Genomic DNA, 17,311 nt, shown 5'->3' with positions numbered 1-17,311 from the left:
GGTCTGGGTTTAGTGTGCCCTGGGCCCAGGGAAGCACGGCAACTGGGAGGGCACAAATCCCTTCCAAGTGCTGTGGGTGGCTGCATTGCAGACAACCAGTGACACGGGGGTTTCTACCCGAGACGATTCGGCAATGTCAGACGGAGCCGTTCTCCCCCCATCGCTTATCCCAGAGCGGCACACAGCCCAGGACCCCAACTCAGGGCGGCCCTGGTGCCCTCTCTGAGGCTGGAAGACAGAGCCCAGCCGGCTCCTTCCATCCCCTTTGCCCTGACCCCGTCTGCTCTGTCCCCATCCTGCTGCGAGAGTCCTCACCTGCCCAGGGCCTCAGTTACAAGGCAGGTGCCTGACAGCTGCGTTCATGGAGCCAGTGCGGCCAAGCTCGAGTGCCTGTTGGATCACCCAACGTTTCAGAACACAGCTGGGTTCCAGATACTGAAGCTAAAACAAGGCTAAGGAGGGCTTCATTGCAGGGGCCTGATCTTTCTCAGACAGTTAGGCAGAGACACCAAGGACTCTGCGGCACTAAGACACTCAAAGTCAGGAGAAGCTTGTGAGGGTCACAGCTGCTCTCATCACATAAGCCATGGCAAACTGCAGCACAGGGCAGTGAACCTGGGTTCCAACAAGAGGCAGTCTGCGTTCAAATCCCAGCCTCATTCATTATTAGCTGTGGGGCTTTGGGCAAGTAATTTTTCTGGGTCTCCGTTTCCTCAGCTGTAAAATAGAGCCCAAACCATCCCCTTCACTGGGTCACCCCAAGGAGTGCATGGGAGGCAGTTTCCACAGTGGCACGTGCTGAACATACACACTGAGCTCATGCCTTAGGGGTTCGAGTCACAGTCCCACTTCCCTCTTAAGCAGGATCCGAGACCCCAGGGCAATAGGAGATGGAGCACTCAAGCGGATGACACAGGAATCAGCTCCATTGTTTTCTATGTAAAGAGGCATGACCTCTTGGTGGAATAACACTGTGGGGAAGAGACAGGTCTGGACTGGATCATGGCATCCGATCCCCGCTAGCTGGGTTGCTTTGAGCCAAACGTTCTGAGCCTATGGTCCTCATTTATAAAATAGGCGCTGACAACGATACCTACACTCTAAAATATTTGTAAAGGTTAAATAAGTTAATATTGCGAAAGAGCTTTCTCAAGCTTTAATGTTTAGGCAAATCAGTAGGAACCTCAGTGAAGTGCACTCTGGTTGAATAGGCAGGGGCTGGAACCTGAGACTGTGTGTTTCTAACAGAGGCCCGGGCAATTTCAGGGCTGCTGGGCTTCATCTTTTCAATAGCAAAGCTTTCAAGAAGTTACCACTGTAAACACTCAGTAAATATTAGCTCTATGATGATGACGATGATTGATTAGCTTTATGATGGTGACGATGATTGATAAAAGGCCTAGAATAAAACAGCTCTGCCCGCCAGCCTTCCTTTCAGCTATGGAATGCCTCGGTAATGCTCTATTAACCCGCAGGAAGTGTTTCTCAAGAGAAGCTTGCATAGAGTAAATATATTGTATGGAAGGGGGAGTGGGTGGGGGTGGCGGGGGGCTGAGCGGCAGTCTCCGTCCTGGGTGGCCGTGCAGATCTCCTAGCCTCTCTGGGCTTCATTTTGCTCACGTCATGGATACTTTTACATCTAAAGTGTTATCGTTTTACAAAAGAAATGGCTTAGGAAGAGTGCACTTCCGCCCATCCCACATTCCACCGGCAGGACTGTGGCCCTGGCCACATGTGCGGGGCCTCCCGCTGTGATCTATCCCTTGCTCTTGACACGGACCCCAGCTTCCCGGCCTCAGCGCCTCAAGGGCAGCTCCTACCTGCAGCAATGGCTGTCTTCTTGTCCACGGTCACCGCCACAGCTGTGCTTGCCGTCACCACCGTGGGCGCACCCGTACTTTCTGGGGAAACAAAGACAGCGCGGTCACTGGGGAAGAGCTGCGGTTGGGGCAGGTGGAGCTACCACTTTCTCGGAATAGGAGACGGGAATAAAGGCAGGCGAAGACATCCTTGGAAGAAATGAGGTGAGGGTGGGGACAGGGGTCGTGTTTGGAGAAGCAGCTGCTGTGATGGTGGTGACCCCAACACGGGTCTTGGACAGACACACACACGGCCTCTGGCCACCAGAACAGTGCAGGGCCGCAGTGTCCCTACGACACCGGGGTTTCTGTCTGTCTGTCGGCTGCAGCATGCATCTTGCCCACAACACCCATGTCGTGCCCAGTGATCCCTTCCAGTGGAAGGAAGGACAGGCTGCATTTCAGCACTGGGTGGTGGGTGATCCTGGATTGCTCTCTGTGAGTCTGCATGAGTCAGAGAGGATGCCGACAGTCAGTCCCATTCAGGAAGCCGGATGCCACAGCTGAGCCACTGTGCGGCCCTGGGCAGCCAGGCGACGGACCCTCCACGCACAGCCGCTCTCTGGGTCTTTCACTTGCTTCACAGCTGTTGCTTCACTTCTGGGACTCTCTGCAGTGACTCAAGGCAAGCCCCGAGGCTCCTGAAGTCCACAGGGCTTGCCTTGCATTGCTCTCTCCACTTCTTCTGGAACAATCAGGCCACCATAGGTGCACAGTTTAGAGGGCAGTTTCATCTCCACATTGAAGCAGAGCTTTCTGGCTGTGACTGGGGCTGGCTACTTCTTCATTCTCATCAGTCCCTGGCCCTGGACTGGAGTTTCAAAGCACTCTTGCCCGCAGGTCAGATGCAGATTAAACTTCTGAGAAAGGGGCAAACATTTTCTGATGTGCTATCGTATTTTGTTAGAATGTCTTGATGTCAAATGTTGCACGAAGCAACGGGACTCTTGTGCGGCAATTATTACAACAGTGTCAGTTGTCCTGGGACTTCACCACCAGCTTCTCACATCTGCCACGTGGCCAAGATCACCCATCACACCTGCGGTCATCAGGCATCTCAAGAAACCTAAAACTGCAGTCTGACTCCAGGAACTTCCAATACGTAAGGTTGTCCTTGATTCTAGAAATTTGCCCATGATGTCGAAAGGCCCACAATTCCCCACCTTGCGTCTAGAGACATCTCGGAGGTAGTGATGTGGCGGCCCTGACAGCATTCTCTGGGTCCCACTGCCCATTTTCTGGGACAGACCTTCTATTGCGTTTGTAGCCCAGCCAGCAGAGGCTTGTAGGAAACGCTCATGTGAGGATGTGGAGACCTTAACGATGCAGTCTCTGGGGACATCAGGGATTTCAGTGCCTGGCTCACCGTGGCTACCCGGCCCAGCACCTGATCAGGGCGCTAAGTGCAGGAGGGGGCAGGGCCCAGAGAGAGGTGGGCTGTGGGCATGTTGCTGAGGCTCTGCTGTGTGCGGACAGGTTTCTAGGCCACTGACTGCACCGTGCAGCTCCATGTGGGCAGGACTTAGCCCACCAGGCCCTGGCAAAAGGCAGCCATGTCAGCCTAGAGAGACGGGCGCTTCCCCTCACCCTGGAGGCAGCTGCTCCTCTTTTCCCCATTGACACGCAGTTGTTTTCCTTCTCTTGGGGTGGAAGGGAGTGTGCAGAGGTGGCCACGTGTCTAAGCGTGTGCGTGCGCTGAGCGGGTGAGCGGGCTGTGGAGAGGAAGTGGGCCCCGCCTCCCTCCTCACCAGGCCCCCTTTTTGGGCTCCAGCTTCCCTCTTTTCTCCTCGTGGCTCAGCTTCTCACCCACCCACCCTCCCACCTCATCACCACATAAAGCTCCCCCAGCAGCCAGCAGGCTCAGTCCTGGTGGATGCGGGCAGGAGGGGACCTGTCATCAGGGCCCAGGGCCTCACTATAGAACCTCTCCAGGGGCCTGTGGGTGCCCTCCCTGGGGAGCCCACCGTGCTGCTATCGATGGCGTGGCCATAGAGGAGGAGCTGCCTCTTTCGGCCTTGGGGTGGACGGTGTGGGAAGGGGTCTCCCCTTTGCTTCCAGAGCCTTCCTGCTGGACTTGAGCTGGCAATAAAAACTCCCCCTCCCTCTTTCCTTACCTTCAGTGTGGTAACGGGGCCTGGGCTTTGATTAGGGCAGTGCTTGGCTCTGTGGCTCCCTTGCTGTGTGACCCTGGGCAAGTCACAGAACCTCTCTGAGCCTCAAGTTCTCCTTGTATAAGTTGAGGGATAATGACAGCACGTATCTCATGGGGTTGTATAGATTAAATGAAACACACGTGGAAAAATGTTTTGTGAAGCATAGTAGTTATTGGCACGTGTGTGGAGGGAATGGGCACAGACAGGAGGGAGAGCATAGCACCAGGTGAGGAAGGCGGAATTCCGGAGGGGGCAGGGGTGGAGCTCCTCCCTGCTGTTTGCCTTCCCTGTCCTTGTTCCAGGAGGACCCCTGGGATCCTGGGCCTCCCCAGCCATCAGCTCCAGGGCGTTTCTCCATCATGACGCTTGAGGATGGTTTTGGCAAAGTGGTGGTGGAAGGCCTCTGCCAGAAGGACACACTAAAGGGGAAGTTCTGAGTGACCCCAGCCCTGGCTCTCCTTTCAGAAGTCTCCACCCTCCTACATCCCCTCCTGGGGCTCAGCCCACCTGCCTGTGCACACTCTAGGCCCCTGGATCCATGCGCTGGAATGGGATCATCCGCCCCAGCACTCACCTGGTGGAGGGCTGGCTGTGCCATGCACTCTGGGACCCCCTGGACAAGCCCCCAAAGCTCCCTGGGCCACAGTTGCTTCGAGTATAAATCAGGAGCACCAGGCTATGCAGACACTGAAACCTCTTCAGGTCTAAACATTTGGCGATTTTTCTGGTGCTCCGTTAGAGTCACTTAATTTTCCCTATTTTGGTTATTTTCCAGAATGGGGGCTGGGGCTGGCTGGCAGTTGGGTGCCCATCAACTCTGAGAGTCTTCCTGGCCCCTGGCCTTGCAGGGATTTTGCGACTGCCTCATACCCCGCCCTCCCTGCCACCTGCCCGGCACAGCCTCTCTCTTGAGCTGAGAGGGGCTTATGGAGCAGACTGGGAGCTCCCTGAGGCTGGTTCTGGGTGGTCCTGAGTAACTGGGGACTGGCTGCTTTCTTTCTGTTTGGGAAGAGCAGGGCAGCCCCAGTGACTTGGTGAGTGCTGCAGCCCCTAATGAAACCACCCTTCTGGGTGGTTTATGAAACTTTCACAGACAGGCAGGATAAATAGAAGAATCTTAGAGATCGACTCTTCTGATCTCATATTTGGAATCAGGGCTAGAATCCCATGCTGGATTTTTAAATGCCAACTTTGATGGCTGGCTAGGAAATAAAATGATCAGGCCTTCAGCGGGGGACCTGTGGTGTGGGAAGGCGCAGTGAGCTTTCTTAAGTCACTAATGCATGGCACGAGGGAAGGCAGGAGGGGAACCCTGGTGGTCTGGACATTCTATTCCATATCTCATTCCCATTTCCCACTAAGAGCACAGCAGGAGGAGAGATGAGACTGGCCTGAGGCTGGCCCAGCCCCAGGAGCACAGGGCCGTGGGTTACCTGGTCCTTCTGCCCAGCGGAGGTTGAAGACGAAGCTGCCAGCAGGATGCTCTGAGGCCTGGCGGTACCACAGTGGGAAGCTGTCCAGGGTGAACACACTGGCCTCGTCTTCAGGCGTCAGGAACTTCCTGCAAGGAGGAAGATGTGGTACCTCTCCCCAAATCTGTGAACACAGTCATCTCCTCTTTCCTTTTCTCATACGAGGTCATCTTGGCTGGGCTAGGAGAGTGATTGTAGCCCCTAAATTAGTACTGCCCCAGACAATGTTTCCCAGCAATTCTCGCCTTTTCCAGAAACAAAATGATGTTGCATCTGACTAGCAGCTAGAAGAGGTATAGGGTCTGCATAATGAGGAAATACTTTCCATTTTTATGTAAACTCTTCTGCCTGCAGCGTTTCTTTTGGATGGAGCTTAATTTCTTCTTGTCTGGCTCACTGGCACGTCTGAGGGAGGAAGCTGCAGAGTCAGCTCTATCACTGCACTAATAGGAGGGCATCAACCCCCCAAACGGTTCCTTCAAGAGGATTGCCTCTAGGCTTTTGCATGCATTATGAGTTTCCTTTTTTCGAGCAGCTTTACCTTGCTAATTATGGTTTTGCATTCCCTGAACACACAGCAGCCCACAGAAGGGAGTGTTTGGCCAGAAGCAGAGTGGGAGGCAGGGAGAAGCGGGGTGGGGGTGGGGAGCAGACACACTGCTGTGGATAATCCACAAGGTGGATAACTGAGATTTGGTTCTGAGAGTGACGGGCTCACATGTACCAGAAGCAACCTGCCTTGTGACACAGTTCCTGGGCTGCCATTCACCTCAAGTCTGGGTGAAGGGAGCCCCCGGGAGTGCTCGCAGGAGGCAAAGGCACTGGGAAGGTCTGTCTGCCTCGAATCTCCTGCTTCCAGTCTTAGAAGCCTCTGAGAGGCAGCGAGGGAAGGGTCAGGGAGGCAGTGGTGCTCTTCTCTCCACCTCTGCAGGGAGGGGTGGGGGGAGGAGGGGAGGGAGGAGGGAGGGAAAGGGAAGAGCAACTTAATTTGTTTTCCTAGAAAGCCTCAGCTTTGCTTAGCAAGTGTGGATTTGTCACAGAGTCCTGGAAGAAGCTCAAAGATGGCGCTCCGTGGCTGGGTGTGCTTAGCGAGAGGAGCAGCTGGCGGGTGGGAGGCGAGGAGAGTAGGGTCAGTTCGGCTCAGGGGCCCTGGGCTTCTCTCCAGGTGCGTGAAGGTCCTCACCTGTTGGAGTCTCCTGGGTTGTGAAGCGGCAGGTGGCACTGCTCGCCCCCTGACCCCTCCTCTGGGCTCCCATCCTCCTTTGAGCACCCGGGTGGGCCAGCCCCGGATTCCCCCAGAACCCAGCCTTGGCTTAGAGCAGGGTTTCTCAGCCTGGGCACCAGTGACATTTTGTGCAGGCGATGGCTGCGGGGGCTGCCCTGGCCTCGTAGGATGTTTAGCGGCATCCCTGACCTCCACCCACTAGATGGCAGTAGGATGCTCTCTGCCTCCCACAGTGTGACAAGCAAAAGTGTCTCCAGACATCGCTGAATGTCACAAAATCACCCCCCGTTGAACATTCCTGGTGTGGAGGCCTCAGCCTTCCATGGCCTACAGGGAGTTGGGCCTGGATTCCTACCGGGTAGAGTAAGAAACCACAACTCCCCCACACCAAGGTGGGAGTGGGTGGTTCACGAGGGCTCTGTGGGGTGAGCGCTCCACCTACCGCCGGGCCCCAGCAGCACCTCCTCTCCCCTTAGGAGTGGGGAAAAGAGACACAGCCGGAAGATTCAGCCTGTCACACAGAGACCAGCCCCGAGAGGAAAGCAATTCCGGCTTTCTCCCTTAGAGATTCCTATGGTGGATTCTCCGACCAACCCTCAACTTCAAAGTCTGTCTCCCTGACCGGTCCAGCCTCCATCCTCTCCTGGGGACACCACCACCAGGAGGTGTGAGCCTTTGGGGAAGGGCTGCTTCTCCCACCACCCCAATCTGTCAATCCCAGTCCTTCTGCCCTGCTGGGCTCCCAGGGTCCAGCAGGCTGGAGACCCCGTGCCAGTCCACCCACAGCCCAGGAACACACCGTGGGACTCTGCCCCTCTCTGCCCTGCAGGGATTGCCCTCCTGGGGTGGCCGGCCCAACCCACCTGTCGGAGACCTTCTCGGAGCCCACGAACAAGCTGCTTCTCAGGAGTCCAGCCCGGGTGCCCAGGAAGGCCATGTCCACCACCTGCTCAGACTCTCTGTGTGGCAGACAGAGTAGGAGTTGGTCACCACGGGGCTGTGGCAATAGCTTGGGGGAGACCTGCAGGGGTTTGGGGGCCTCTCCTTGCTCCTGCCCAGCCTGGCTCAGGGGAGACTTTCCAGGAAGGCTGGGTTCCCGGGAAAGGGGCCGGGACATGCACCCTGCTGGCATCCACGGTGCACATCAGGTTTCAGGCCCGGCTTCCGGGCAGCATCTGCCTGTGCAGTGGAGCCCTGGGCCTCTGCCTCTCTGCCCTGGCAGATCTAGCTCCTAATTTGTTCTCCTGGCTTTTGGGGAGTTAGATCTAGAAGATGGAACTTGGAAGGGAGATTCTGTCCTAGGATCTAAGGAACAGGGACTTCTCATGCCCAGCACAAACCTGGCACCTCCTGGTCTTATAGCCCTCCACATACTTCCCTTATTACCGAAATGTGAAGGGAGGGGGAGCAGGCACTGTCCACACCCACCCAGGAGAAGTCCCAGTGGACCTCATAACCTTGCTGTTGAGACTTGAAAGAAGACAGACCCAGGAGCTTGTTGGTGTCACAAACCTCCCTCCCAGTTTCAAAGTCACAATACTTTGGCCAGGGTGGGAAGTCATCACTTTTAACCCAGGTGATGTTCTTGTCTTTGGCACAGTCGACTGGAGGCTATTACCTAGCTCCTCTCCATGCCCAAGGGTGTGTGCTATAGTGAGCATACAAAGTAGGCAATCCTGAAGCACTGCCAGGCTCAGAGGCTGGACTGCGGGGGTCTCCCTCATGGATAGACCCTGCAGTGTCTATGGTCTGGAAAATCACTGAGGGAAAGGGTCTCCCCCACCCACTCTGATGCTGTAGCCAGGGGGCTTGTACAGGGTGTGCACGGGGTCACAGGACTCCAGCCTCATAGAGCCCTGCAGCAGACCTCTGAGTCAGACTCTTTGGGAACAGGTCCTAAGCTCCTGGTTATCCCTAAAGCTTCCTGATTCAATTCTCTGTTCAAAAGCAGAGAGAATGGGCTGATGGGTCTCACTACCCAGAACCTGGCTTCAACAATCACCAGCCCGAGCCTGGTCTCAATTCAGCCACTGCCTCTTCCAACCCCTCAACTAGATTATTTTGAAGCAAATCCCAGATATTTCATGGGTAAATATTTTAATTTATACAATCAAAATATAAATAATTTAAAAAAAAACTTTGATGCCATTATTACACCTTAAAAAAACCTGATGATTCATTAATATCATCAGATAATCCAGTCGCCTCATGAATTATTTTTAAGTTTGGCTGAATCAGAATCTGCCTAAGGTTCATGCATGGCAACTGGTACCTCTTATTTGTCTGTCTTTCTTTGTCTTTATTGAGATATCATTCAAATACCATCCAATTCACCCACCTAAAAGTGTGTGATTCAGTAGTTTTTAATGTATTCACAGAGTTGTGCGACCATCAACACTGTGAATTTTAGAACATTTTCATCACCCCAGAAAGAAACCCCATAACCATTAGCAGTCATCTTTGGCCTCTTTTAACCTGATTCCCTTTCTCTCTCCACTTCTCTTTTCCTTGCAATTGATTTGTGGAACAAACAGAGCGACAAAGGGCTCTTGCCTGTGGGGATTCTCCGGTTCTGGCCTTGGCGGATTGCCACCCTGGGGTGCTCTTCAGACTGCTCTGTGTCCCCTGCGTTTCCTGTCAACTGGCTGCGAGACCTCAGGGCCTGACCGGGTTCGGGTTTGTGTTTTTACCAGGCTGTTCTTCACAAGAGGCACGCACTCTCTGATTGATTAGGGCATGAAAAATACATGTATTCTTTTGTTTCCTATTTCATTTTTACCTGAAATAACTGTATAAGGAAAAACTTCTCCTCATCAATATTTAGTTATCCTGGAGTACAATTTTTATAGAAGAGGCAGGATAAATAATTTATTCTTTGTGTTTCTTTGTTAGGTTTTAGAATAATGAGTTGTTTTCCTAACAATCTTCCAAAGATGGCCAATGAGGTTTTTTTCCAGTATCATTATGAACCCAAGGATTTTAACATATTTCATATGCTTTAATCCATTGCAGTTATTATTACTATTTTTAATTAAAGACAGGATCTCACTATGTTGCCAGGCTGGCCTTGAACTCCTGGGCTCAAACGATCCTCTTGCCTTAACCTCCCATGAGGCTGGAATTACAGCCGTGCCTCCACAGCCAGCTCCTGCTGTGATTATAATTACTTCATCCACCTTTGGCCAGTGAGGGCCTCCTCCGGCTGGCTCTGGGGTTCCTTGGGCACAATATCATTTGTCTTTGGTAACTTCTTGCTTCCTCATATGACAAGATGTTCCACGTTCATTGCGTATATTTCCTGCCCCTGTCCTGGAATCAGACTTTTCTTCTAGGAGCATGGGCTCATTTTAATGAGGACTAACATTGAAAGTCCAAAGTCTAGGGCTGGGCCACTCACTGCGGCGGGCCCTTTCACGGGACAGAGCTAGGATATCCATTAAATTTCTTTAAGAGAAACTACATCGTGAGTTCAAATTGATATTTCGAATTCACATTTAGCATTCCATCTAATCTTAACCTCTTTGATTTTTGAAATTTGTATATCTCTTTTCTCTTTTGCTGAAGATCTTGGTTCTTAACGACATTAATATAATACGATTTGCTCTCTGTATTCAGAATAACAATGCCAATACTATTTCTAGCAATGTGATTACTGAGCACTGCTTAACATTTTATTTATTTAGTGTTTACAATTCTAAAGCCCCTTGAAAGAATTCCCATATGTTCGATTATTTAATGAACTTGATATATGGCCAGGTTTATTTGTTTCATTAGCTTTCAATTACTACAGGTTACTTTTTAAAATTTAATTTTGTTTTATGATTCGATAAAGCATTTACATGGGTCCAAAGTCAATATGGAGAAGGCCTATTCAGGGGAGTCTGTCTCTGCATCCATCTCCTTGTTCCTTTAGTCTTCCTGAAGATAACCTGACTTTTGGTTCCTTGTGCCACTGAAAAGTATGTGTGTGTATGTGTACATACGTGTATGCATGTACATTTATATGTACATTTCTTTTTTTTTTTTTTTTTTTTTTGAGACGGAGTCTCGCTCTGTCTCCCAGGCTGGAGTGCAGTGGCCGGATCTCAGCTCACTGCAAGCTCCGCCTCCCGGGTTCCCGCCATTCTCCTGCCTCAGCCTCCCGAGTAGCTGGGACTACAGGCGCCCGCCACCTCGCCCGGCTAGTTTTTTGTATTTTTTTAGTAGAGACGGGGTTTCACCGTGTTAGCCAGGATGGTCTCGATCTCCCGACCTCGTGATCCGCCCGTCTCGGCCTCCCAAAGTGCTGGGATTACAGGCTTGAGCCACCGCGCCCGGCCTATATGTACATTTCTGACAGTAATTATGAAAATATATTTGTATTTCCTCTTTCTAGATAAACAGCGGAGATATCATTCATACTTTTTCCATTACTGAAGATTATTTCATAGTGGCAGTACATAGAGCTACTCTAGTTTTTCACAGCTGCATAGAGTTCCATTATGTGGATCCACCATGATTCATTTAACGAGGCTCCCACTGATGAAAGTTTGGGTTGTTTCCAATCTTTTACTGTTATTAAAGGTGCAGTAATGAGCAGCTCACAGGTACATTTATTTTTCATATTTTTGCCAGTGTATCTTTGGGATGAGGTTCCTAGAAGTGAGGTTGCTGGATCAAAATGTAAATGTACATGAAATTGTGCTAGATGTCATCAAACTCCCCTTGACAGGGTTTGAACCATTTCATATCCCACCCACAATCTACGAGTGCCTGATTCCCCACAGTACTGCCAGCAGTGTGCGCTGACAAGCTCAGGTGGTTCTCAATCTGACAGGCGAGAAGTCCAATCTGGGTACAGTTGTCATTTGCATTTAAGATTAAATGTTAGGTTGAGCATTCTTTTTTCTTTATATTTAAGGACTATTTGAATTTTTCTTCTAGGGACTATTTGCATTTTTCCTCTGAACTGTTCACATTTCTTGACTACTTTCCCTCTAAGATAGCTGGTCTTTTACGTCTCAATTTTTGAAGCCCCTTATCATGAATACATAATATATAGAGTAACCCTTCATCTATTTTATAAGTTGCAAACACCTTTCCAGTTCGTAATTTCTCTTTTTATCTTGCTCGTGTTTTTATTTCTGCCATAGAAACATTTTTTTTCCTTTCTTTTTTTTTTTTTTTTTTAAAAGATGAGATTGACCGGGCTCATGCCTGTAATCCCAGCACTTTGGGAGGCTAAGGTGGGAGGATCACGAGGTCAGGAGATTGAGACCATCTTGGCTAACACGGTGAAACCCCGTCTCTCTAAAAATACAAAAAATTAGCCGGGCATGGTGGCAGGTACCTGTAGTCCCAGCTACTCGAGAGGCTGAGGCAGGAGAATGGCGTGAACCCAGGAGGCGGAGCTTGCAGTGAGCCGAGATCGTGCCATTGCACTCCAGCCTGGGCGACAGAGCGAGACTCCGTCTCAAAGAAAAAAAAAAATATATATATATATATATATATATATATAAATATATAAGGTCTTGCTGTGTTGCCCAGGCAGGAGTGTGGTGATGTGACCATGCCTCACTGCAGCCTCCACCTCCTGGGCTCAAGCGATCCTCCCACCTCAGCCTCCTGAGTAGCTGGGACTACAGGTGTGCACCACCACGCCTGGCTAAGTTATTATTTTTATTTTAGAGATGGGGTCTTGTCATTTTTCCCAGGCTGGTCTTGAACTTTTAGGCTCAAGTGATCCTCCCACCTCAGCCTCCTGAGTAGCTGGGACTGCAGGCACGAGCCACCGCACCCGACTACAGAAAACACTTTTGACGTTGCTGAATTTACCCATCATTCCTTTATTGCTTCTGAATTTTGAGTCATTGTTGGGAAAGGTTTTCCCCACTCCTAGCTTTTAGAGCAATTGGCTCATGTTTTCCTTTAGTATTTATATGGTTTCGTTTTTTACATTTGAATCTCTGAGTCATTTGGACTTCGTCCAGGTGTATGGTGTGAGAAAAGAACACAATTTTATCATTCTCCATATGGCTCTCAAACCGGTTATTTAAAAATCCATCTTTCCTTCATTGATTTGACAGGATATCTCTGTCATAGACTAAATTTTCACATGCGTTTAGATGAGTTTCCGGATTTCCTTTTCTGTTCCCGTGGTCTGCCTGCCTTTTCATGTGCCAATACCACACTTTATAAATCTCAGAGGCTTTGTCATGTGTTTTAATATCTTGGTAGGCCCAACCTCCCTTCATTGCTTTTTTTGGTGTGTGTGTGTGTGTGTGTGTTTTAGAGATTTCCTGGTTATTCTTGCTTGTTCTTCCAAATGAACTTGATAATCAGTTTATCTAGATGCAGAAAAAGACTGATGGTGTTTTCATTGGGGTTGCATTTAACTTATACGTTAACTTAGGGAGGATTAATATCTTTATGACGTTGAAGTCTCCTATCCAAAAACACTGTCTTTCCATGTGTTCCAGCCTCTACTTTTGTGTTTTCAGGAGTGTTTCGTAATTTTCCTTATATAGGTTTCTGAACAGTTCTTATAGTTTATGTCATATGTTCTTGTAGTCTTATAACTTTATCATGTATTATTTCTTGCCTTTTAAAATAAGCCTTCTCATATCTTCTTTTTTTGTGTGTGTAGATAAAGGCTATTAATTTTTGAATGCTGATATTATAACCCATTACTTTACTGAATTCTCTCATTGGGTATAGTAATTTTCTTATTAATTCTTCTGGGGTTTCCAAATATATAATTATGTCATCTTTAAACAGAGACAATTTTACTTCTTTCTTTCCAATTCTAATTGCCTCTGCATATTTTCTCTTGTCTAATGCCTTCTGACCTTGTTAAACAGCAGTGGGGAAGTAGGCCTGCTTGTCTCATTCCTGCCTTTAGTGAGAGAGCCTCTAGCCCCATTAAGATGTTACTTGCATGCTTAGGTCAATTTTAATTTTATTGAGTGGCTTTAACAAACAAGAATGGTATGACTGGGGGTGGTAGCTCATGCCTGTAATCCCAGCACTTTGGGAGGCTGTGGTGGGAGGGTTGTTTGAGGCCAGGAGTTCAAGACCAGCCTGAGCAACATAGTGAGATCCCATCTCTATAAAATTTTTTTAAATGAATGAATATTAATATTTATTTAATGTCTTTTCTTTATCTATGGAGATGGTTATGTATTTTTTTCTCCTTAACTGTATGCTTTTTTTTTTTTTTTTTTTTTTTTGAGAGGGAGTCTCACTCTGTCGCCTGGGCTGGAGTGCAGTGGCCGGATCTCGGCTCACTGCAAGCTCCACCTCCTGGGTTTACACCATTCTCCTGCCTCAGCCTCCCAAGTAGCTGGGACTACAGGCGCCCGCCACCTCGCCGAACTAGTTTTTTATATTTTTCAGTAGAGACGGGGTTTCACCGTGTTAGCCAGGATGGTCTCGATCTCCTGACCTCGTGATCTGCCCGTCTCGGCCTCCCAAAGTGCTGGGATTACAGCCTTGAGCCACCGCGCCCGGCCAACTGTATGCTATTTTATATTAACTCCCTAGGAAGTCTCTTCTGATGCATGCTCTGGTTAAGAATATTTCCTTCTCAATGTTTCTCCACATTGAAAATCATCTGTGACTAATCTGTGAGGTTGGAAAGATGAAGATGGTGCCCCTCTCCAAACCTAGTGCTGCAGCCCTCTGTAGAAGGCACAACAGTGCAGGGTTTAAGAGTCTGGGCATGGGAGTGAGGCTGCCTGCTGTTGATTCCAGCTCTGCCACTTTCGAGGCACATGACCTCAGGCAACTTGCTTAATCTCACTATGCTTTGGTTTCCTCATCTGTCATATGGCAGTAATGAGAGCTCCTGTGTGAGACGACTGCAGTGAGGATCAAATGGGTTATATACACTAAGCACTCAGAACAGTGCCTAGCCCACTAGATTCTTTTTCTTTCTTTATTCTAGTTTAATTTTGTATAGGTCATATATTCAAATGGTTCAAAATTACACCAACACGTTAGGGTGAAAAGTGTCCCTTCCATCCCTGTTTCAGTTACCCATTTTCTAACCAGAAACAGCTAATGAGGAATGTTTCCTGATTAGCCTTGTGTAGATAGTGTATAGATCATAGACGCTATCTATGTAATCCACACAAATACTATGGCACCCCCTTTTTACAGAAAAGGTAGCGTACTATACTATGTGGAGTGGTAGCATTCCACATCTTGCTTTTTTCAGTAAGAGACTGTCCCTATAAAATTCTGTAGGGGTTTTCTTTAATAATAAGGATAGCACTAAAAACTAATAGTTAATTTTCTAGTATCTAATTATGTCCTTAAATTTATTGACTGTCTAGGGGAGGTTTGACATCTTCACAATGTTGAATCCTCCTATTCAGGAGCAAGGTATAGCCCACTGTGACGTTAACCTCATTAATACCTTACCCTTCCCCCCAGCACTCATGGGCACACACACGCCCTACACTCACACTCACATGCCACTCATCTTCCTTCTACCAGGCCACTAAACACGATAGTACCAGGAAAAGACCAGCAAAGGGAGCAAGGACTTCTAAGGGGTTGGGAAAACCAAGGTCAAGTTCATTGGTGCCGTGACCTTACCTGCTGGAAACCTATTGGAACTGCTCTTTGGCCAGGGGCACTTTGGCCAATGAAGTCTCATGACTGGAGTCCAACCCAGAGAAAGGGGCTGTCCAAATGGGACTATCTTGGAGTGGGGATTTAGTCCTGTGCCCATGGGGACCTGCACTTGTTCTTAGGCCACAGGACATGGGTGCTCTCTGAAACCACCAGCCAGGTGGTGAGAGGGGCCCTGACTCAGCCAAGGGAATTCCGGGGGCCGGTTGGGGCCTGGGACCCTGGGAACCTGGACCTACTCGGAGATGTTGAGGGCGAGTGCTGTCCAGTAGGCTTCCATGGGGGCTGTCACCACTGCGTCAAACAGCACCTCCCGGACCAGCTCCTCGTCACCTGGGTGCAAAACATCAAGGGACCAGGTCACATGCTTCCTCCATGCTTATGAACACAACTCACCCACCCAAAGTTCAGGGAAGAAGATGTGCTTCATGTACGTGTCTGTGGGACATGTAAAACTATCTCTGTGAGTGTGAGGGAGCCACCTCACCTCTGTCTGTCTTCACTTTCTCAACTCCAAAATATATGTCAGTACAACAGCTTGATATCTGAGGCTCTTTCCAATTGTAACATCTGATGAACTTAGGAGACCCTCAGTGACCTCAGGTTGGATCTTCAGTCTCCCTCATCTCAACTCCTCCTCCTCTGCTCCTTAATCATCCAGATATCTTGGCCTTTGGTCAGTTCCATGAATTTATTTTTGCTGTTGTTGTTGAGATGGAGTCTCATTCTGTCACCCAGGCTGGAGTAAAGTGGCATAATCTTGGCTCACTTCAACCTCCACCTCCCAGGTTTAAGCAATTCTCCCGCCTCAGCCTCTCAAGTAGCTGGGAACACAGGAGCACACCACATGCCTGGCTGATTTTTATATTTTTTTGTAGAGACGAGGTTTCACTGTATTGGCCAGGCTGATCTAGAACTCCCGACCTCAAGTGATCTGCCCACCTTGGCCTCCCAAAGTGCTGGGATTATAGGTGTGAGCCACCGCCTCTAGCCAGTTCTGTGAATTTGACCTTGCTAAGCTCCTCCTTGTCTCAGAGCCCTTACACATGCTGTTTCCCTTGGTCTGGATGTTCTTTTTCCCAGCCTTTGCATGGAGGCTCTTTCTTTTTCCTCTCTTTTTTAAAAAATTTATCTTTGTTGAGGTAAAATTCACATAAAACGGAACTGACCAATTTAAAGTATGCAATTCAGTCAGTAGCATTTAGTACATTCACAATGTTGTACAACCACCACCTCTATTTAGTTCCAAAATATTTTTGTCACCCCCCAAAGGAGATCCTCCTCACCTTGGTGAGGTGGTGTCACAAAACAGTCACACAAGTGGCTTAGCAGGATCTCCTTTAAAGCAGGCCTATTTCTCTCTCCTACAGCATTGTGTGTGCATGGCACTTATCACAATTTATAACAACTTATATCTACATATGTAGGCTTATTTGCTTATCACCTGGCTTTTCCACTAGGATGTAAGTGCCATGAAAGCAAGGGCCTTGTCTGGGTTATCTTTGTAGCTCCAATGCCTACCCCAGGGCCTGACACAGGGTGCAAGCTCAGTACAGATTTGTTGATGAAATGAATAAATAAGTAAATAAGTGCCCTGTTGGGTTGGCATGGGAGGCAGTCTTCTTATGGGGGTGACAATTATGTGACAGGATGACCTGCTCTTTCTTCCAAAGAGGAAGAAGGAGGAGCAAGCTAAGGATGTGGCCTAATGAGCTCACCACTCGCATTAGTGCAGGTGAGAAGGCCATGGGACCATGGAGCAGAGACTGAAGTGTCACAGCTGCAAGACAAGGAGCACCTGTGGCTCCTAGACCTGGAAGAAGTGAGCAAGGTTAGCATGAAGAACTGGCTTAGAAAACACAGCCCACAGGCTTTGAGTCATCTGGCCAAATGCTCCCCTTGTGGAGATGAGGACTTCTGGTGAAGAGTGGCAGCCATTTGCCCAGAGGTCCACTTCTAGACAGTGGTAGGGAAAAAACTGGCAGA

The 17,311-nt window shown here is 49.2% G+C and overlaps 1 protein-coding gene across 1 annotated transcript in view; it reads right to left on the bottom strand.

Moving 5' to 3' along the window:
* The window catches only part of LOC105484118 (calcium voltage-gated channel auxiliary subunit alpha2delta 4), a 133,567-nt gene that overhangs the window by 46,624 nt on the left and 69,632 nt on the right, over window positions 1–17,311 (bottom strand). The window contains exons 23-26 of the mRNA XM_011745432.3: window positions 15,565–15,658; window positions 7,573–7,668; window positions 5,446–5,573; window positions 1,821–1,901 (exon numbers count right to left, since the gene is read on the bottom strand). Of these exons, the coding sequence (XP_011743734.3) occupies window positions 1,821–1,901; window positions 5,446–5,573; window positions 7,573–7,668; window positions 15,565–15,658 (399 nt within the window). The remainder of the gene's footprint in view (window positions 1–1,820; window positions 1,902–5,445; window positions 5,574–7,572; window positions 7,669–15,564; window positions 15,659–17,311) is intronic.

The sequence above is a fragment of the Macaca nemestrina genome, chromosome 10, assembly GCF_043159975.1.
Source record: "Macaca nemestrina isolate mMacNem1 chromosome 10, mMacNem.hap1, whole genome shotgun sequence".
In the NCBI taxonomy this organism is placed as follows: Eukaryota; Metazoa; Chordata; class Mammalia; order Primates; family Cercopithecidae; genus Macaca; species Macaca nemestrina.
The sequence above is the reverse complement of the archived record's forward strand: the minus strand, read 5'-3'. Positions and strand labels throughout refer to the sequence as shown.